General features: G+C 36.4%; 1 protein-coding gene across 8 annotated transcripts in view; it reads right to left on the bottom strand.

Moving 5' to 3' along the window:
- The window catches only part of SYNRG (synergin gamma), an 89,591-nt gene that overhangs the window by 52,197 nt on the left and 14,441 nt on the right, over positions 1 to 22,953 (bottom strand). For 3 of the 8 annotated variants that reach the window (XM_045525530.1, XM_045525532.1, XM_045525535.1), the window contains exons 3-8: positions 22,692 to 22,813; positions 7,173 to 7,303; positions 6,404 to 6,509; positions 5,727 to 5,838; positions 1,897 to 2,199; positions 733 to 966 (exon numbers count right to left, since the gene is read on the bottom strand). In XM_045525530.1, coding sequence (XP_045381486.1) covers positions 733 to 966; positions 1,897 to 2,199; positions 5,727 to 5,838; positions 6,404 to 6,509; positions 7,173 to 7,303; positions 22,692 to 22,813 — 1,008 coding nt within the window. The remainder of the gene's footprint in view (positions 1 to 732; positions 967 to 1,896; positions 2,200 to 5,726; positions 5,839 to 6,403; positions 6,510 to 7,172; positions 7,304 to 22,691; positions 22,814 to 22,953) is intronic. The other 5 variants (XM_045525531.1, XM_045525533.1, XM_045525534.1 and 2 more) reach the window with 5 other exon arrangements.

The raw sequence follows: 22,953 nt of genomic DNA, 5'->3' as shown, positions 1-22,953 counted from the left end.
AAATCAATCTTCTAAATCACATGAAGCTTGCATCATTTCACATGTATTACAAATTGAAAGAAAAAGCATGACAGATGATGATTTTAAAATTATATATGTAAAAAAATTTAACTGTCCAAGCTTCACTTGCAGCTTTTAATAATGCCTCTTTGCAAAGTCTTTCTTTTTTTTTTTTTTAACCTAAATACGATACTGCTGCCTTAGCTATATAAGACTTTTGGAGTTTTTTGGTACAGTAAAATATCCTCCAAAAGTTTGCCTCCTAGGCTGCCCACATTCTAATTCATCTCTGCAAGTTGAGTTTATAAAATTTTGATCTTTTAAGGCAGTAGTGCAATATGATTTATTTCAGAGAAAGCAAAATTATATTCTCATTGGTGACTTTTCCAGTTATATTTTAACTTTTTAATCTTTATGGAAGAACAGAAAATGTAAGGGAGAAAAAAAGAGAGCTTTTATAAAATAAAAGGAAAGGAAATTTTAAATCAGAAATGATTCTGATTAAGAAAACTGGTTATCAAAATCATTTTTTGAAAAGGAGTAAGTGTGTGGAAAGAATTCAGAGCAAAATCTTAGGGGTTAATTGGAGAAAGGAATGCATTAAATATATTTCAAGCACAATTTCAATTAGCAAAATTAAGCAGCATTCATTTAAAGATAAATGCTTTAGGTGTTAGCATTTGAGCGACATTTGGTTAAACAAACTTTTTGCTGAATGTTTCATGAGCTCACCACTCTCTTCATTTGACAGGTTTTGGTCTGAAGCCTTTTCTGCCTCTGCAGGGGTGGTACCACTTACACATCCATCTACAGCACCCCCGTTACTGGCCGTTAAACTGGGATGGTTCTTACTGGAACCTGGGCCTAGGCCTTTGTGCCCAACTTCAGAAGTATTTAATTTAATTTGTTCCTGCCCAGATGTACTTATATCACAAGATACTATGAGCTTCTCTTCCAAGGAAGGGCCTAAACAAACAGCATGAAGGATTATTTGTATGTAACTGCATATTTCCAATCTTTTCAATCATCCATTTCCACCCCCATATTCTTTCTAAAGGGAAGGCTCTGCCACATATAATGTGAACTTTAAAATAATTCAATCACTACACAAATTTGTAGAGGACTCAAAACACTTTGGAGATTTTGGAGAACTCAAACATAATTATCTACTGTGATTCTCAAGAATTCTATGAGATAGTAGGTAGAACAGTATAGTGGAAGGAGTATTACCTTAGAAATCTGGTGACCTACATAAGATATAGACACTTTCACTAACTACCCTAACTCTGGCCAGTAACATAACCTCTGGGTCTGTTTCCATGTCTACCAAATTAGTAAGTTTGGACTAAGTACATGTCTGCCAAGATCCCTCCCAGCACTGTGCTATGTCTCAAGCCAGAGTGAGTAGCTGCCCTATTATTTTACATATGATAAAAACAAAGGTACAGAAATGTTTAAAGACTTGTCCAAGGAAAACTGGTAGTAAATGAATTACCTAGGCTTCTTCCCCCAAGTGCTTGTCACTGAACCAGAAAGAACAGTCTCTAAAGTAGCTTTCCCTACCTCATTATTTTTCAGAAAACGATACTGGTGAATTTCCCAAACAAAAAAGTAATCTTCTTGAGAAATCAGTTTGTTTTTAAAGTTCTAAGGTGCTCCAAATTGCTCCTAATTTAGGAGCAAAAGTTTTAAAATTGCCTTTCTGGAATGTGAAGACTCTAGAACTTAAAAAATTGAGACTCTTATTTTGGTGAATTTCAACAGAATTTCAACAGTACTCATACATTCATGTACATGTTTCTTTGTCAATATCACTGTATTATTCTACTTATATAACAGAAATACATTATTCCAGGATATCTTAAGAATATTTTCATTAATAATGCTAGGAGTTACCTGCTTTCTGTACATTGTGTGAGGCTGAAGCAGTAGAGAAATAAGGAATTTGACCGGGGACACCGTGTAAGGCAAAAGACACTGGAATCTGACCTGGCGGGAGAGGGTGTGCCCCAGCCTTCTGTGCATGCAACTGGCCAAGTGGGGTGGTGGGGTGGAAAGACTGAAAGGGCTGGGACGAAGAGGAAGGCCCACATGGGGGAACTTCAACAGGCCCCTGCATAAAGTCACTGAATTCTTCTTCATCAAGAAAGGCAGGTGATGGGGAGATAGTTTTAGTAGAATGAGATGATGTGGGACAATCTGCAAAATGGAAAATGGCAATGAAACACGCAGAAATGAAAATCAACAGGGAAAAAGAAATTAAGATGTAGCACAATTCCAAAATAATACACTTAAACATGAAAAGTGGAGGTGAGCAACAAATAACAAGTAACAATAGTCAAATGGAATTATACGGTGCATGCAAAACACTTTGATGTCTACTGGTACACAACTTTATCTCATTTTAAAAGGAAGTTTGATAGCTATTTTGCATTGGGGTCAAAAACAGAAAAATGTAAAATTCAAAATTTCTTTTTTTTTTTTTTTTGAGACAGGGTCTCACTGTCACCTGGGCTGGAGTGCAGTGATGCAATCATAGCTCTATGTAACCACAAACTCGAATTCCTGGGCTCAAGTGATCCTCTCACCTCAGCCTCCTGAGTAGCTGAGACTACGGGTGTATGCCAGCACATCCAGCCAATTTTGTTTTTTTTTAATTTTTTGTAGAGATGGGGGGGGTCTCGTTACATTGCCTAGACTGGTCTCGAACCCCTGGCTTCAAGCAATCCTCGAAACGTGCTGGGATTATAGGCGTAAGCCACTGCACCCGGCCCAAATTTTATTAGGTTAGTAATAATTTTTTCCCGAGACCACTAATAATTTATATCAAAGTGGTGATTATTTTTGAAATCCAAGTGATCTGCTTATCTGGAAAATACTCTCTCCAACCAAAATATACCAGAGATAAAAAAAAAAACCTCCCTATATGGTACTGAATATATTTTAGACAGATATATACTCTGATGATTAAATTTCATTATTTAGTAAGAAATTCATTAAGAAATAATAGATTAAAACAAACTTATAATTTTTGATATATCATGCCTGATCCATATACTTTGCAGAGATCATATTTCAGTAAAGTTACCATATAAAGGATGAAAGTTACAAAAGACAAGAACATTAAACACATTATCAAGGTGATATTTTCTTGTGAAAAGCATTGAAATTGGAACATCATAAAGTGATGAATCAAACAACTCAACAGTCAGTTTAAGAAAGTAAACCTTGACTGAAGACTATGCTTAAAAGATCTTTGGAGCTAAAGGATATAAATATCATTGTGGTGTTTTATTGTTAAATGTGAGATTCACTTACATAATAAAACTGCCCTACAGGGGCTACATTTAACATGAAGCTTGTTGATAATGCTATTTTAATTACTGCTTTCATTTTTAACTACTTTGAATTGCTTTAATATTTACTAAAGTCTAATGTCACAATGAATTGTCTTTTTTACAAAAAGGCTCTCATCTGAAAAAGGGAGACACTGCATATCTCTCTCTAGTATCAATGAACTAAAATCTGGATGGACTGAAAGTTCTATGAAAGATGCAAATTAAATATGCAAAATTACTGCCTTAATTAATTTTGTTTAAAAAAGAAAAAAGCCATGCCATATTGAATTTCAAGCCTCCCAACAATGGCTACCAAGAGTGTGAAATCAGGTTCTCAATTTGGGTTCTCAGCTGCTTTGAATATTTTTAAAATGGACTCTGACAATTTATGAGCAATATACTCTAAAGGCTAAACCAATGTTTCTTTGCATTTGGCTAGAATTATGTTAATTCTATGCGGTACATATTTTGGTCCATATACTCTTGCAGCTCCACATATGATTAATAAGCATAAAAATTATGATAAATACAGTTTGTATATTCAATATTTTAAAATAGTCCATGGGGGGAAATTAAAAGATGCCTTTGGTGGTAAAAAGGGTGGAAGCTCCTTTTATATACTTTAGGACTAGGTTTAAGACCCTAACTGGAGAGACTCTGGAATCTACTTGAGCTTATTTCAGAACAATCTTTTTCTGGCTCAGCATGAAGTGGTTAACCAGAAATTGTAATTGCATGTATGTTGACTGAACTCATGAGATTTGAACACCAAAACAACAATTTATTACTTAACAATGATTATTCCTCATTGTTAACACTTATTGTTAAACTACAGCTGGTTGCCAAAAAGGGCATTCCACATGGGTAGAACAGTGTTTGGTCTGATAATGACCATTCTCCTGCTTTCCTCTTCTTTTTCTAAGTTCCATGCCAGGTCCAGTTTTAGTATTAATTTACAATATCTATGTTTAAATTACCTCTTGACTTGCCTATTCAGTTTATAATTTTCATTTTTAGATGTTTTTCCTTCCTGATTTCAATCTTATTGCTAATATCCATTCTCTTCTCAATCTTGGTATATGTTTTATCTTGGGGCATGCTTTTGGAATGGGAATTTAGGTATACAGTCTAACAAATGAATTTAATAGAACAGAGTTAAAGCTGTCCCAGAAAATAAAGAATTGGTTACTGTCCCAATATTACATTATTCCTTCCTGATATCACCTATAAAAGGTACTATAACAGAAGGGTTCAAGATAAAATTTATTGGTATAACATTTTCCAGCAGAAGATAGTATTTTCTTGGTTGGTTGAATCATTTATGAAAACTGTTCACTTATTAATGGTATGTTATTCTTGAAATTAGCTAATGTCAAAATACTAATTTTTTAAAAAGGCTGTGGTAACAGTTATATGCGAAGACAAGCCTCATTTCAACTGCTAAATGTTCAAAGCAACAACAAAAAATCCTTTTACCCTGCTCTAAACAGGCACATTTCTTTTTTGCTTGATGATAAATTTCGATAAAAACTACAAAGAAATGTAGCAAAGAAACTAAAATTTCATGAGGAGCATTATTAAACCCATGACTCTTCTTTTTTTTTGTTTTTTAAGGGGTGGGGTGTTGTAAGGAGGGGTGCTCACTTGCCTTGTTTGTTTTGTTGAGACAGTCTCACTCTGTCACCCTGGGTAGAGTGCTGTGGCGTCACTATAGCTCACTGTAACCTCCAGCTCCTGGGCTCTAAGCAATCCTTCTGCCTCAGCCTCCCAGGTAGCTGGGACTACAGGTGTGCACTACAATGCCCAGCTGGTTTTTTTTTTTAAAACTTCTTTTTAGTAGAAATGGGGTCTTACTCTTGCTCAGGCTAGTCTCAAACTCCTGACCTTAAGCAATCCTCCTGTCTCGGCCTCCCAGAGTGCTAGGATTACAGGCCTGAGCCACCACTCCCAGCCCATGACTATTCTTAAATGGGCATTTTAAGAATTTATAAGTTTAATCAAATTGAATAAAATCTGAACTAGCTGATAAAAATATAAAATTATTTTAAAACAGTGAGAATGAAATTATAAATGCCTTTATTACATTTGCTCCGAGTGAATGGATTTTACTGATGTTAACATATTCATTTACATACAGAAGATTTACAAGTGAAATTGTCATATTGACATTTAACTAGAAGACAAAGAGGTTTTTTCCTCCCAAGATAGTTGTTATCCAGACCAGAGCTCTTAAGTCACTGTAAATTTTAAAATGTCCAAATCTGTACTCAACTGCACTCACTGCACTCTGCACTGACTTTTCACACACAATGGTCACTTAAACATACAGGGACTAAAAGTCACTTTCCAAGAAAAGAAAAATTGAATGCCTCTTAGAATTAAAACTACCTGGTTTCTTGGGGTGCGATGCTGGAGTAGGGTGCATTTTAGCATCTCTGGAAAATCCATCCAAATTTCCTTTTATGGCTTCCAAAGCATCATCTCTACTCTTCTCTCCTGTCTAAGAGACAACAAATGTGTGTATATTTCTTCACTTTTCTCTTTGCCCTGAACATTCTCAAATTAAGAAAAAAGCAAACATTATTAGTCTATTTCCAATATTTTTACCACATAATTTTGATAATGAATTCTCCAAGTTAGAAAGACATTGATAAATGTATAAAACAAAGATACAAATGACACTCCACAGAATACAAAAATATTGGAAGTCCCATTTATAAATATTTTAGGATAAAGCTGTTTGATATTAAGTGTCCTGTAAGGGTCCTAGGAGAAACATGAAATACCACTAATATAAAATTAACACTTCCCAAGAAGATTACAAACATTGCCATGAGAGTGGAGTTGAGAAGACAATGGCTGGCTGCTATCCTATTCCTATTAACAGAGCATCTTTACAGAAAAAGAAAAATCCTTCCCTTTAGGACTTAGATAAACCAAAATGAAAGGAATCAATCACAGCCTCAGCTTGGGCCGGTGACTCAGTGACAAAATCTACTGAAAGAGTGAGAAGAGGCACATTCAGTGTGTACATTTTGGGTGGGGAAAGGTGGTGAATATATTACCTTGGGTTTCACACTACTCAGAAGTCTGAGCTTTTGCTTCTGTTCTTCAAACTGGCGTCTTTTTCTTTCTTCTTCTAAGAGTTTTTGCTGCTGTTCAAATCGTTTTCTAAAGGAAAAACGATCTAATAAAGAACCAGCTTTAGGGATTATCAACTGTGCTATATTTAGATTTCCACTAATAGTTTCAGCAATGTCATCTTGCATCTCTAGAACTGTAAACTTCACTGCTAAATATATCTAATTTTCTTAAGGCAATCTTGTTTCCTCACTATATTAATTCCAGAATAGTTGACATGAGTCTAAAAAATGATTTTCCTAAATTATCTATATGCATTTATTTATCTAATTTGCAAGGGGAGGAAACATTTTTTTGCATACAAAAGTAATTCAAAAAACAGAGAGGCAGACAAACATAAAAACGCTCTTTGCTCTGCACAGAAAAAGGAAACTTCCTTGGGAAGGCCCTGTCATATGGGAGAATGAGTAATGCTCTGGGAATCAGGAGGCCCACATCTGGATCCAGGCTTAACTGTGCAAGCTGGACTGACAAGTTGTTTCATTTCTCTGGACCTCACTTTCACTAGATGTAAAATAAGATGGTTGAATTAGAGGATATTTGAGGCTCTAAATTTATCACAGTATTATAGAGAGTTTTAAAGCCACCTTGACTGTTTTCATTTCATATCTGCATTAGAGATCATTTGACCATTTTTAAGATAGGTGCCATTATGTATTTGTTTGTTATCCTTGATTCTTGGAGGTCTCTTACTGCTGCTCTTCAGCAAACTGCTTCTGCATGTCTGGAGTGTACTGTGGGCCTGGAGGACGCATGCCCAGGAAGGGTGCTTGTCCCAGGTAAGGCATTCCTGCTGCTGGCATCGGTCCCATTGGTATTCCTGCCTAGAAAAAATAGACAAAGGCTTAAAAAACACAATTTCCCCTTTTCATTATCACAAAGAAAAATATAACCTCCATAAATTCTTTAGTGTTTTTATTAGTAAATTATATAAATACATTCTAATAAAAAGATTCAAGGAACTTAGGCTAGAAAGGGAAGGCTCCCCTTAATATCCAGCCCCTCCCTTCCCTTCACTGCTCCAGAGGTAACCACTGCTAATACAGTCTGACAGGTGTAAGTACACACACACAAGTTATATTCCTGTGAGCTCACTAATCCATACTCTTTGAGAAGAGGTATTATATCTTACATACCTCTGTATTGCCAGCAATAGATAAGAGGCTGGCATATGGTACTTATACCACAAATAAAATTAAATCTGATTTTCTAACAATATGATAGGATAATGAATATTCTGATGTTAGCAAAGGCTTGACATTCAAACTTTTACAGAAATTTAATCAATAATGACATAATACAACAGTGTAAAGTTTACTAAAGTGACCAGAAATAAAAATAGTATAACACAATAGCTAATCACAAAATCTGACATTAAAAATGATGACAATGGCTAATTTTCACTGAGTGAAAACGTTTTTACCCCTCAACCTTCTTCCTGAAAGGTTCTCCTTCTGACCCTAACTGAAACGTGTCCCTGAAACCTTCTCATTTGGAGATTGCTGCTTCTCTTCTATATTTCCTGTAAACGGAGAATATTACTCCTTGCTTCTTCTAAACCTTTTCTCCTCTCTCTCTTCCTTCAAAAACCCGAATACATTTTAATTTCTTGCCATTAGACTTTATTATTCACTATCCTACCTTGTTCATGTCATCTACTGACTCTCAACTCCCTCACTCTTCAATTGAACACTTCATAACTTTGCTGTCTTCCATTCTACCCCTAAATTACTCTTGGTGACATCAACAATCAATGACTCATCTAACACCATGACCTTTCAGATCTTTGGCCTCCTCCTTATAATCATGTCCAACATACACCATTCTAGTTTTCTACCCCATGGTCACATCCTTGCTGTTAGCACCCAAAACTGCATCATCTCTAAAATCTTGATGTTAAGCATCCCAACACTTAACCACCACCTCCTACCCTTCCAGCTCATCTATACCAGTAATTCTCCTACCTCATTAATACCTACCCCCTGTTAATTTTACAACTTTTCTCATGATCTATCATCTGTATTATGTCTTCATTTCTCTTCTTGGTCAGCTTAGATTCCACGGTTCAACATTAAATGCCCACGTAAACATAACCTTAACTCTCCCTTACTTGTCAATTCCTTGGTATAGTTTCCTAGAATCCTCATCCCTCGTTAGAGTCAACTAATTACCTCTCTTATGCTTATACCCAAAATACTGAACCTTGCTGGAGAGAAAAACATTGGGGATCATTTTAAATTCATGACCACAAATCTCAAATGGATCCTCAACACTGGCCAGTTTTACAAGAACTCTTGCTATGTAAGATTTCAATACTTTGAAATTTCTTGAGATTTGTGATGGTCCATTTACTATGGTCAATTTTAATAAATATTCCATGTTTGCCTAAAAAAGAAAGTATATTCTGCAGTTGTTGAAAACCATGTCCTATCGTATGTCCATTAGTCAAGCTTGCTAAGAAGGTTACTTAAACCTGTATCTTCACCGATTGTAGATTCTCCTTGTTTTGTCAATTTCTATCTTATTCATTTTGAGGGCAGGTTATTAGGTACATACAAATGTGGAACTGTTAAATCATTCTGGTGAATTTAACCTCTTATCATGATGAAAGAAAGACCTTCTTTAACTGTAGCCTTGTAAGATTTCTGCTTAAAGTATATTTTGTCTGATTTTCCTATAGCTACAAGTTTTTTTTTCCCTTCTGATAATACTTATATATCTTTTTTTATTCTTTTAAACCTTCCTGTATCAACATTTTAATTGTGTTCCTTGTAAGCATCAAATAGAATTTTGTCTTTTAAGTGATTCCTTTAGACCATTAATATCTAACATAGTTAGGTTTAAAATTACCTTCTTATTGTGATTTGTTCTACTGTTTGTTCTGTTTCATTTCCTGACTTTTTTTGGACTACTTTTTTCTCATTCTATCTTTTTCATCTCTATTTGTTAGAAAGTGTTTATATAACCTTTGAAGATCACTCTTGAAATAACAACATGCATTCTTGTACTAGTTCTGGTTGCTATAACAGATACCATAGACTGGGTAGCTTAAACAACAAACGTTTATTTCTTACAGTTCTGGAAGCTGAGAAGTCCAAGATCTGCTGGCAGATCTGGTGTCTTGGTGAGGGCCCGCCCTCCTGGTTTCCATCTTCTCGTATCCTCACCTGGGCTAGAAAGCCAGCTCTAGTTTCTTACTCTACTCATAAGAACACTAATCCCTAGTCATGGGGCCTCTATTCTTGCCTAAACCTAATTACCTCCCAAAGGCCCCACACATCCTAATACCATCCCACTGGGGGTTAGGGTTTCAATATGAATTTTTGAGGAACACAAACATGCAGTCCATAACAATTCTTAACTTATCAAACCTCTAATGTTTTTTTTTTTTTTTTGAGACAGAGTCTCACTCTGTTGCCCGGGCTAGAGTGAGTGCCATGGCATCAGCCTAGCTCACAGCAACCTCAAACTCCTGGGCTTAAGCCATCCTACTGCCTCAGCCTCCCGAGTAGCTGGGACTACAGGCATGCGCCACCATGCCCAGCTAATTTTTTTGTATATATATTTTTAGTTGTCCAGATAATTTCTTTCTATTTTTAGTAGAGACGGGGTCTCGCTCAGGCTGGTCTCGAACTCCTGACCTCGAGCGATCCACCGGCCTTGGCCTCCCAGAGTGCTAGGATTACAGGCGTGAGCCACCGTGCCCGGCCCAAACCTCTAATGTTAATCAATACCTTTATCTTTCTTGCACAGCATGCAAAGACCTTAGAATATTAATTCCATTTACTAGGATACCTTCTACCCCTCAACTTATAATACTATATGTATTTTAATTCTCTGAGTATTTTTAAATCCATAAAGAAATTGGTTCTTGTTTTTTTTTTTTTAATTTTAAGAGACAGGGCTATCTCTGACACTCAGGCTGGAGTTCAGTGGTGGGATCATAGCTCACTGTAGCCTTGAACTTCTGGGATCAAGCAATCCTCCTGCCTCAGCCTCCCGACTAGCTAGGACTACAGGCATGTGCCACTGCATCTGGTTGATTTTTTTTATTTTTTGTAGAGATGGGGTCTCACCACGTTGCCCAGGCTGGTCTCGAACTCCTGGCTTCAAGCGATCCTCTGGCCTCAGCCTCCCAAAGTGCTGGGATTAAAGGCGTGAGCCACTGCACCCAGCCTGTTATTGTATACATTGTACATTTAGATTCACATACATCTATATCTCTTCTTGTTCTTCATTCTTTCCTGTATCTGACTTTCCATCTGGGATCATTTTTCCTTTTCCCTAAAGTTCTTGCCTTTATTTTCTTCAGAATTTCATTTAATAAAGGTCTGCTTTATTTTATCTTCATTCTTGGAGTTTGGCTGTTATTTTTAGTTTAATACATTGAAAACATCACTCTAGTGTTTTTTGGCTTTTCCTTTTTCTTCTGGCTACTTTTGGGATTTTTTCTTTGGTGTCTGCAGTTTCTCTATGATGTGTCTGGATATAAGGATTTTTATTTACTTATTCTTACTGTTTGGTACTCATGCCCTTGTACAGTAGTCTCAATACAGTTCTTATACTGGAGAAATGAGTGTGTGTGGCCAGGGCATAAAAGACACTGAAGCTTCTGTCTTCCTCTCTCAAATCAATCACTCTGGAGAGGTCCATGTGTTAGTAGACGGATGTCTAGGAACTGAGGCCAACAGCCAGCACTGAAATGCCAGCCATGCAAGTGGGATGCTTTGTAAGCAGAACCTCCAGCCCCAGTAGACCCTTCCAATGAATGCGGCCCCAGTCAACATTTTGACCGCAACCTCATGAGAGACTCCAAGCCAGAACCGCCCAGATAAAGCCACTTCCCAATTCCTTCCACAGGAATTTTGAGATGTTTATAGCTGTTTTAAGCTACTAAGTTTTGGGGTGATTTTCTTTTATATCAATAGATATCTAATGGAATCCTGTCTGGATTTATTGGGCTCCCTGATTCCGTAGATCAATGTCTTTCAACAGTTCAGGGCACTTGGCCATCACTTCTTCTCACTTCTTCTCTCCCTCCTTTCCTTCTAGGATTCTAACTAAACACTTATTAGACTTTCTCATGGTATCTTCAAAATCTCTCTTAGATTTTCTATCTTTTTATCTTGTTTACATTCTAGATAGTTTCTCCTGACCTATCTTTAGCTCACTAATCTTTCTTCAGCCATTTCTAATTTGCTATTAAACTCACACATACAGTTCTTTTGGTTAATGTATTTTTCAATTCTGAGTTTTTAAAATAAAATCTGTGTTACTTTATCTAATTTTGAGTTCCCTGCCAAAATTTTCCACTTTGGCTTTTATTTCTTACATCATAGAAAAAGTAGTTTTCACAGTCTATTCTACTAATTCTCGTCACTTGTATTTTTTGTGATTTTGATTTCTGTTGTCTCTATGTCTACTAGCTCTTTACTCATATTGCCTTGTCTCCTTGTATACCCAGTTGACACTGTATGTTGAACATTGTTTTTAAGGTTATCTGTAGAAATTTGATGCCTAAAGTGATAGTATATTCTCCAGAAAGGATATTGTTACCTGTTGCCAGTTGCCTAGGGACACTTCAAGTTTGGGAACACCTTACTCAAAATTCAAGATCTGAATTTCCCTGGAACATCAAATGATGGGAAATTACCTTCAAGTCCATATAAAAACAGGTTTATTTCCACTTTACTTCTACTCCAAGAGTAGAAGTAGCTGACCTTCGGAGGCCCACCTCAAAGTGGGATCCTTTGCAGGCTCCCACCTTTGACTTGTATACCTACTGTAGTTTAAATGTTTAGCTCTTCAAACCTTGTGTTAAAATTTGATCCCCAGTGTTGGAGGTGGGGTTTAGTGGGAGGTATTTGGGTCATGGGGGTGAATCCCTCATGAATAGATTAATGCCCTGGGAAGGAGGAACGGACTTGTAAGTTCTCACTTGGTTAGTTCCCAAAAAAGCTGGTTGTTTTTAAAAGAGTCTGGCACCTCCCTACCCATCAATCTTGCTTCCAAGCCAGCTGCCTTTACCAGTCCACCACAAAGGAAAGCAGCCTGAGGCTCTCAGCAGATGCAGATGCAAACAGCACACTTCTTGTGAGCTAAATACATCTCTTTTCTTTATAAATTAACCAGCCTCAGGTATTCCTTTATAGCAACACAAGGGGACTAAGATATTAAATAACATCCTTTGTACTATCCCCAGAATGACAGTTTCACAAATGCTTCTTCAATATTGGCAAATACCCTCAGGGAAAATGCAGCTTTTAGCGGTGGGACCTTCTTACCTGGTTCTTCTTTTCTCTCAGATCTCAGCCCAAGAATCTTCAGTACCATGTAAACAATTTGATGCTTTTAAGTAGATATTTTTTTGGGGAGATATCTCCCATAAATTATTGAACAGTTTTCTCAATCACAAATGAGATAAAGAAGAAAGTGAAATTATTTTTTTCAGCTACTCTCATTTTCCTACTTAAAAAAAATACAGCCTCACCCTTTATCTGAGTCTGTAAGTGTATCTTTCAATGATTTCTCTTTTTCTTTTTCCTGGCACACCTATGCTAGGGTCCTTAAGTGCAGAAAGGGAAAAAGTTCCTGGGAGAAATACCTCATGTTTTGCCTCGTTAACATATTAAATCAAGTATATTTTAAAAGAAAAATTTCACCCAGCTTCTTTATTTGACCAAATTGTCCAGGCCACTAATTATAGGAGGGCTACTTTCAGTTTTAAAGGAAAAGAAAAACCTCAGGATCAACCCCCACTCCTTATGCAAAAGGAGGCTGAGTCCTGTAACACCTCCTTCCAAATGAATAGCTGTTACCAACATTATGCATCAGCCAGATCCTTAAACAAAGGTAACTATAAAGACTACCCCACCCCACCAATCATTCATAAGGAAAATCCTTGCCGGCCTCCCATAAGCAAGGACATGCAAATTGTAACTTTGGGTCTGCAGGCTAAACCTAGCACCTAAAACTAAAATCTATTTGATTCCACAATAATAATGAATTACAAGTTTACCTTCCCAGGTGCAGAACAGAGACAAGATCAAACATTCTTCCACCTACCCAGGGATATCTACATAATTGATGCTCCTTTCACTCCCTTTTGCTCTTCTACTAACTGCCTTATCTTATATAAAATGTAGGTTTTCCTGGCCTCACATAAACATAACCATTTTGCATCACTGCCCATCCCCATGCTTCCTTTTCTTTCTGTATGCCCTATCCCCCTGAGATAAGTTCTCAAATTCCCCTTTGGAAAAACACCACAGATTTATCTGTGGTTTGTGTTTTTCCCACCCAGGCTTGTCCCTCCAACTTTGGCTTAATAAACCTCCACTGATTGAGATCTTTGCCTCAATCACTTATTCTGGGTTGTCGCAGTTATAGTAGATGAAGGATCTGTTTGTAATAAAACTTAATCCTTATACTTCAATGAAACTGAAATTATCAAAAGTTAAATAACTTTAGGGTAAAGATTACACTCATACCATTGGATTTAATATAGCCATATTTTCATCATTCCACTTTTCTCAATTTTTTAAACATACATACAACATAAAATTTACTATCTTAAACCATTTTTAAGTGTACAGTGTAGCATCCTTACGTGCATTCATGCTGTTGCACAACCATTGCCACTATCCATCTCCAAAACACTTTTCATCTTGCAAAACTGAAACTCTGCCCCCATTAGATAATAACTTCCTATTTCCCTCCCACTCCCCATTCCCTGGCAACCACCATTCTACTTTCTGTCTCTACGATTTTGACTGCTTTAAGTATCTCATATAAGTAGAATCATAAAAGTATTTGTCTTTTTGTGTCTGGCTTATTTCACCTAGCACAATGTCTTCAACATTTATCTATGTTGTGGCATGTGTCAGAATTTCCTTCCTTTTTAAGGCTGAATATATTCTATTGCATGCATACACCGCATTTTGTTTACCCATTCATCCGTCAATGAACATCAATTTTTTAAATAAAGTTTTTTAACACGAATAAATTCTTGATTTTAATCTTAAAATGTTTGTTAAAGAAATCATGTTAGTGTTTCCCTCAAATAAAAATATTCCTTTTAGAAATTACAAAAAAAAAAAAATCCTGAAACTTTAAAAAAAATGTACCTCACTAAAACAGTGAAGAATTATTTTAAGGTCTAGAAAAATATTAAGACAATGCATGGGCCGGGCATGGTAGCTCACGCTTGTAATCCTAGCACTCTGGGAGGCTAAGGTGAGAGATCACTTGAGCTCAGGAGTTCGAGACCAGCCTGAGCAAGAGCTGTGTAAAGCACCTAGAACACTGTTGAGCATGTGAGTAAATAAATAGCACTTATAATTATTAGATGCAGACAAATACATATAACTTAAAACATAAGAAATATTATATAGCTCTCATGAATATACAAACATATACAACAATAAATGCATAAAATTATATATGGGAACAATTATCATGAAATTCATGATTGTGATAACTACGTCTGGGGAGTAGAGGAAGGGAATCATAACCATATTTTTCAACTCTTTAAAAAATGTGAAGCAAATGTCTCATGTTAAAATTTGATAAAGGGATGACATGACTGCCTACATGGAAAATCCCAAGGAATCTACAAAAAATTCCTAGAACTAATGAGTTCAGCAAGGTTGAAGGATATAAGGCAAACATACAAAATCAACTGTATTTCTATATACTAGCAATGAACGCATGGACACTGAAATTAAAAATATCATTTATAATTACTCAAAAATATCAAAATACTTAGATGTAATTTTTTTTTTTTTTTTTTTTTGAGGTGGGGTCTTGCTCTGTTGCCTAGGTTGGAGTGCAGTGGCACGATCATAGCCCACTGCAGCCTTAAACTCCTGGGACTTCCAGCCTTAGTCTCTTGAGTAGCTGGGACTACAAGCACACACCACCACAACTGGCTGATTTTTTTTTTCATTGTTTTAGAGACAGGGTCTCGCTATGTTGCCAAGGTTGGTCTTAAACTCCTGTCCTCAAGTGATCCTCCTGCCTCAGCCTCTTGAATAACTGGGATTAGAGGCAGGAGCCACCACGCCCAGCCTTAGGTGTAAATCTAACCAAACATGTACAGGACTTTTATACTGAAAACTATGTCATGCTGATAAAAGAAATCAAAGATTTAAATAAATGAAGAGACATATCACATTCATATTAGAAGACTCAACATAGTAAAGATGTCAGTTCTGTCCAAATTCATATAAAGGTTTAACAAAATGCCTATCAAAGCTCCAGCAAGAGTTTCTGGAGATATATAGATAAGATTATTCCAAAATTAACATGAAAAGACAGAGGAAACAGAATAGTTAAAAGAACTCTGAAAAGAATAATAACGTGGGAGGAATCAGCCTTATCATATACCATCATCAGGGCTGTGTGTTATTGGCGGAGTAGACACATAAATCAATGGAACAGAGGGGAGAACCTGGAAAAAGATCCACACAAGCATGCCCAACTGATTTTTGACAAAAATGTAAAAGCATTTCAATGAATGAAGAATAGCTTTTCAACAAATGGTGCTCAAGCAATTAGATACACATATGTTAAAAACAAAACAAAAACCCCTCAATCTAAGTTTCACAAAAATTAAAATGGATTACAGATTTAAATGGAAAATATAAAACCATAAAAACTTTTAGAAAAGACATAGGAGAAAATCTTCAGGATCTAGGGCAAAGCAAAGAACTTAGACTTATAACTATGTGTGATCCACAAAAGGAAAAAATTGGTAAACTGGATTTCATCAAAATTTAAAACTTTCGCTCTGTGGAGGACCTTGTTAAGAGTCTGTACAGACAAGAAGAAAATACTTGCAAACCATATAGCTGACAAAGGACTACTACCTAGAATATATAAAGAACTCTCAAAATTCAACAATTCTAAAAAATGCAATTAGAAAATGGACAGAAGATATGAAAAGACTTTCTCTGAAGAAAGTGTAACAATGAAAAATAAGCACATGAAAAGATGTTCAATATCATTAGCCATTAGGGAACTGGAAATTAAAACTGCAATGAGATATCACCATGCATCTATTAGAATGGCTAAAATAAAAAATATTGACACCACCAAATGCTGGGGAGGATTCAGAGAAACTAGATCACTCATACATTGCTAGTGGGAATGTAAAGTAGTACAGCTACTCTGGAAAACAGTTTGGCAGTTTCTTAAAAAACTAAAAATGCAATAACTACCAAGCAACCCAGCAACTGCATTCTTGGGCATTTATCCCAAGAAATAAAGGCTTAAGTTCACACAAAAATCTTTATTCATAAAAGCCCCAAAATTGGAAACAACCTAGATGACTTTCAGTGGGTGAACAGTTAAGCAAGCTGTTATACATCCACATCACAGAATACTCAGCTATAAAAAAGAATGAACTATTGACACATGCAACAACTTGGATGAATCTTAAGTGAATTATGCTAAGCAAAAAAAAAAAAAAAAAGTCAATCCCAAAAGATTAGTCATTCAATTTATATAACATTCTTTTTTTTTTTTTTTTTTTTTTTTGAGACAGAGTCTCGCTCTGTTGCCCAGGCTAGAGTGAGTGCCATGGCGTCAGCCTAGCTCACAGCAATCTCAAACTCCTGGGCTTAAGCAATCCTACTGCCTCAGCCTCCCGAGTAGCTGGGACTACAGGCATGTGCCACCATGCCCGGCTAATTTTTTTTTTTAATATATGTATTTTAGTTGGCTAGATAATTTCTTTCTATTTTTAGTAGAGACGGGGTCTCGCTCTTGCTGGTCTGGAACTCCTGACCTCGAGCAATCCACCCGCCTCGGCCTCCCAGAGGCCTAGGATTACAGGTGTGAGCCACCGCGCCCGGCCCTATAAAACATTCTTAAAACCACAAAATTATAGAAATGAGGAACACATTAGTGAATGCAAAAGGGAAAGGAGGGGGCAGGAAGGAAGCAAGTATGGCTATGAAAGGGCAACGCGAAGGGATCCTTGGGGAGATGGACGTGTTCTCCATCTTGACTGTGCCGATGTCAATATCCTGGCTGTGACGATACACTATAGTTCTACAAGTTTTTACCAGTTGGGGAATTGGGTAAAGAAATTCTTTGTACTATTTCTTACAAGTGCGCGCGCGCACATACACACACTTATCTCAAGATAAAAAGTTAAAACAATTTTTTTGCTAAAACTGTGTGATAGGTTCACACATGTTCATCATATACTCTATGCTCGCCAATATGCTTCAAATGTTTCAAAATTTTAAAATTATTTGGGCACGAACAAATCTGATAGTTTACTTTTTTGTTCTGCATATTAGAGATCCTTACATTTTTCGTTGTTTCAAACTCTTTAAAAAATTTTTTTCAGATTACTTAAGTCATAAAATAATGTTTAGTGTGAAAATTAATGATTTAAAATTTGTATCAGTTGTTAAGATCCAACAGTAAGCTTACTGAATCTTAATTAAAAATACACTGTATTCTATGGTAAATATTATAATACATTGTATTCTATGGTAGATTGTTTCCAGTTATTTGCTGCCTTTAAGAGGACTACACATCCCTATATGGTTTACAATCCTTCTGGTATATTCTTCTACTGATGTTAGTTTTGGCCACATTACTTTGGTGAGCAGAAGTGACTGATAAATGCTACCTCTGAGTGTTAACTTTAAAAGACATCACAAGGTTTAGCCATCTCTTTTTCTTATGCCAAGATGCAGAGATGTCCTAGATAAGGGTCCCAGGATAAAGAAAAAATGGAACAGAGTCAGAGCCAACCCATATAGGATATATATTACAAGTGAGGAATAAACCTTTGTTTTTGTAAGTCACTAAGATCTGGGGACTGTTTGTTTCTATAGCATAACTTAGTGAAAGCTGACTATGGACTTAAAACCTACAAAATCTCAATTTATTCCCCTTTTCTTCCTACTGGAAATAAATAAAAAATGACTCTGGAAGTTTTACTGAAGCTTCAAATACAACAGAGAAGCTTTATTTGCATAACTGACTTCAACATAATGGTTTCAACTTAAAATTCTGATTGTGAACTCCTAATACTTATTTATAAATTATATATATATGTGCTATTGTACCAATCATATAATGGTAAAACACAGAAACAGAAAATCATAAAGTATTACATAAAAATAAAATAGAGTATATAGCATTTAAAATATTTATTAACAGTAAAAATCCTTTTTTGCTCTGGCTTATTTTTCAGTGTGAGCAATGTAAATGAATAATTTTTTTTTTTTTTTTTTTTTTGAGACAGGGTCTCACTTTTTTGCCCAGGGTGGAGTGCAGTGGCATCATCACAGCTCGCTGCAACCTCAAAGTCCTGGGCCCAAGCGATCCTCCTGCCTTAGCCTGCCAAGTAGCTGGGACAATAGGTGCATGTCACCATGCCTGGCTAACTTTTTTATTTTTGTAGAGATGGGGTCTTGCTCTTGTTCAAGCTGGTCTCAAACTCCTGACCCTCAAGCAATCTTCCTGCCTCGGCCTCCAAAGTGCTAGGATTATAGGCATGAGCCACTGCACCTGGCCAATTTTAATTTTAAAAAAAATAATATAACACTTTGAATTCAGCTATTCAAATCAGACTCCTATATTCTGATTAATAGGTTTAATGGCCATCACAGCTGAAGAAGATAATTTATGAAGATACAAAGATTCAAATGGAAGAAGCCAATCTTAGGCCGCACTTACTAAATCATGATAATATCAATTTCAGTCACTAACTCTAAAAAAAAAAAATTATGTAACATTACTTGCTTTAATACAGTCTCCCCATCTATGATCATGGCCAGTGGTGCAGGGACACACAGTGAGTACAATAGCAGGAAAATGTTCTTCAGTTCTCTGGCAACTCTCATTCAGATTCCCTTTTACATCTTCTTTTATGTGTTATTGACTTTTTTTTTTTTTTTTGAGACAGAGTCTCCCTCTGTTGCACCAGTTAGAGTGCAATGGCTTCATCTTAGCTCACTGCAACCTCAAACTCCTGGGCTCAAGTGCTCCTTCTGTCTCAGCCTTTGGAGTAGCTGGGACTACAGGCATGCGACACTATGCCTGGCTAATTTTTCTATTTTTAGTAGAGATGGGGTCTCGCTCTTGTGCAGGCTGGTCTCAAACTCCTGACCTCAAGCCATCTTCCCACCACAGCCTCCCAGAGTGCTAGTATTACAGGCGTGAGCCACTACACCTGGCCATGTTATTGATTTTTTAAATCCAATCCCCCCACTTTTTAAAATTTAAAACTTCTAAGAAATTTTTAAGAAGAATATAATATTAACATTTTGCCCTATTTGCTCTTTGTCTCCATACATATATACACTTTTTTTTCTTTTGCTGAACCATTTATTTGTAGACAAATTTTTTTAAACAAAGAAAAAGTAAGCCTCAGGTTTATACACTCCAATAAGTAACAATATCTGGCTAGAATTTGATAACATCATTTTTATTTCATATTTGTTTTTTGTTTACCATCTGTTTATAACAAATACAGATTTTCTATTTATTTTAGCAATACAAAATTTCCCTTTAGAATTTATGTTAAAAAGTTAATCAATTAAAAATATTAATTAAATAATTTGTGGCAAAAATCACGAGGGTGATACTTAAATGATTGAAGTTTGGGAAACACTGGCAGTTAAGAACTCAGGATCTGAAATATAAAATAGCTTTGGTTTAAATCTTTGCTCTGATGTAAGTTGTGTGTCCTGGATCAGTAACCCTGACTGCAGTTTCCTTACCTACAAGATGGGAATATCACCACCAGCCTGAGCAACACAGCAAGACCTTGTCTCTACAAAAATTTTTTAAAAATTAGCTGGGCATGGTGGTGCATGCCTGTGGTCTGGGCTACTCGGAAGGCTGAGGCAGGAGGATCACTGGAGCCCAGGAGTTTGAGGTTGCAGTGAGCTATGATGACGCCACTGCATTCTAGCTTGGACAACAGAGTGAGACTCTGTCTCAAAAAAAAAAAAAAAAAAAAAGAAAAGAAAAATTAAATAAATAACCTATCTCCTAGAGTTGTTAGGAGGACTGAATGATATCGTGCACACAATGAATACAGCACATGTAAACAACAAACAGTGGTTAAAACTATTATTATATTATTATTATTACTGGTTATTACTATTATTAAAGAATGTTTCCTTACCTATAAAATGGGAATAAAAATATTACCTATCTCAAAGAGTTGTTATGAGGACTGAATGACATCATGCACACAATGAATATAGCACATGCAAACAACAAATGGTGGTTATTACTACCATTCAGGCAAGAATGTTTGACCACAGAGGAAGACCACAGGGGGAAAAAAAAAGGAAAAGAAAAGAAAAGCAAAGAAAAGATTAGATTCAGACAGAAATGGGGGCTGTGAGCCAATGAAAGCATGGAAACATGAAGAGTCAGATGAATATTAAAGATAGAACATAAAATAATATAATGCCACCTGAAAGATCATTCCTGATAGTATCATTAATATAACAAATAAAAATGTCTTGCCACTTCCTGCAAGTTCACTGTGTGCCAGGTACAATGCTAATGTATAGTGCTTTATATAATCCTTTCATTCAATCCCTTCTACAACCAGACCTGCAAGGTATTATTACATCCCCCAATTTACAGGTAAGTGACAAAGCTAAGATGTGATCTTAGGTCTCTCTGACACCAAAACCCATACTTTTTTCTTCAAATTTTTCTACTGCCTCTGTGGCTTCTCCTCTTCAATGTCCTTTGCTTCACTCTCTTATGATGCTGAAATCCTGAAGGCTCTATTTGGGACTAATTTTCTGTATCTATAGTCTTCTTGGATGTTCCAATTCATCTCTACAGCATCAATTACCTTTTATGTGCTGATGATTCCCAGATCTATATTTTCAACCAAGAGTGAAAAATCTTGAGCTCCAGGTAAGCTTATGAATGTTTCATGAGTTCTTCAAAGTCACTATGTACCACCAATCTCCTCCAATGTTTCTTTTGTTAATGAACAGCACTACCAGTTAGTTGCTCATGCAGAAAATGGGGAATCAACTTAATACCATTTTCAACATTCAATCACTCGGCAAGCCCTACTGATCTTATTTCCTAAATAGTTCTCAAAAACATCCATCTCTCTATTCATCTGCCACCACTCTAATTTAAGTCAACATCTCACCTGCTCTCCTATATCAGTCTTTAAATGATTCTTCCTGTGTCTACTCTTGCTTTTCTTTCTTACTTCAATTATTTTCCTAACAGATGTCAGAATGATCTTTCTGTTTGTTTGTTTTTAGAGAAAAGGCCTTCCTCTGTTGCCCAGGACAGAGTGCAGTGGCACAATCATTGCTCACTGTAATCTCAAACTCCTGGGCCCAAGCGATCCTCCTACCTCAGCCAAGTAGCTGGTACTATATATGCATGCCACCATAACTGTCTAATTTTAAATTTTTTGTAGAGACATGGTCTTGCTATGTTGTTCAGGCTGGTCTCAAACTTCTGGGCTCAAGTGATTTTCCCACCTTGGCCTCCCAAAGTGCTGGGATTACAGGTGTGGGAGCCACTGTGCCCAGCCCAGAATAATCTTTTTGAAATACAAATCTGATCACGTCACTCCACTGCTTTAAACTATTCAATGGCTCCCTAATGCTCTTAAGAGAGAATTCAATGTATAATGTAGTTAAGGGCACACATACTAAAGACTAGACACTTAGGTTCAAATCCTAGCTTACTGTGATCTGTGAGTATCCTCCCAAAGCTTCCATTTCCTCACTAGGAAAACAGAGATACCAGCTCTTTAAAAAGAGTTGGGAGGATTAGATAATTTAATATAAAGAGTGCAAGTTGTTATTAGCTCTGAGCCTTCCTAGTGATGACATTATTCCCTGCATGGGAACAGTGCTACTTCTAACAATGCTACTTCATGGCATCAGGTCCCTGAATTTTCAAGATGTCATGCTAAAATTCTCCTAAACCAGAAGTCAGATAAAGAAGTCACCTAGCTGCTGAAATATTCATAGCTCAGTTGAGAGCAATAGATTAGAGTCAACAGATTTTCCTAAGCTGATTTCTCGTTTTTTTTTTTTTTAATGAAGTTTGAAGGAAGCCACTAAGAGACAGACTACACTTATTTCTAAATATAACACTAAGCTCTTAGTATGTACCTCTTGGTATGTAGACACATAACAACAAATAGTAACTTTGTAAAATATCAACTAAAGAGGCAAGTACCTGCATAGCTATAGGTCCCTGGGACATTTGAGAGCTGTAATTCATTCCCATCATGCCTTGCATATTAGGCTGCATGACAGAGACCATGGGAAATCCTTGTTGCTGCATTGGCATCAGGCCTGCTGAAAAACATAAAGGCATTATTAAAGTCAATGTGTTTTAAAGTTTATTTTCGTAAAACCATAAGTAGCTAAATGACTTGTTATTTGGAAGGCAGTACAGTGTAGAAAACGCAAAGGCTTCTGAGATAGACCTGAATATG

The sequence above is a fragment of the Lemur catta genome, chromosome 15 (assembly GCF_020740605.2).
Source record: "Lemur catta isolate mLemCat1 chromosome 15, mLemCat1.pri, whole genome shotgun sequence".
Taxonomy (NCBI): Eukaryota; Metazoa; Chordata; class Mammalia; order Primates; family Lemuridae; genus Lemur; species Lemur catta.
The sequence above is the reverse complement of the archived record's forward strand: the minus strand, read 5'-3'. Positions and strand labels throughout refer to the sequence as shown.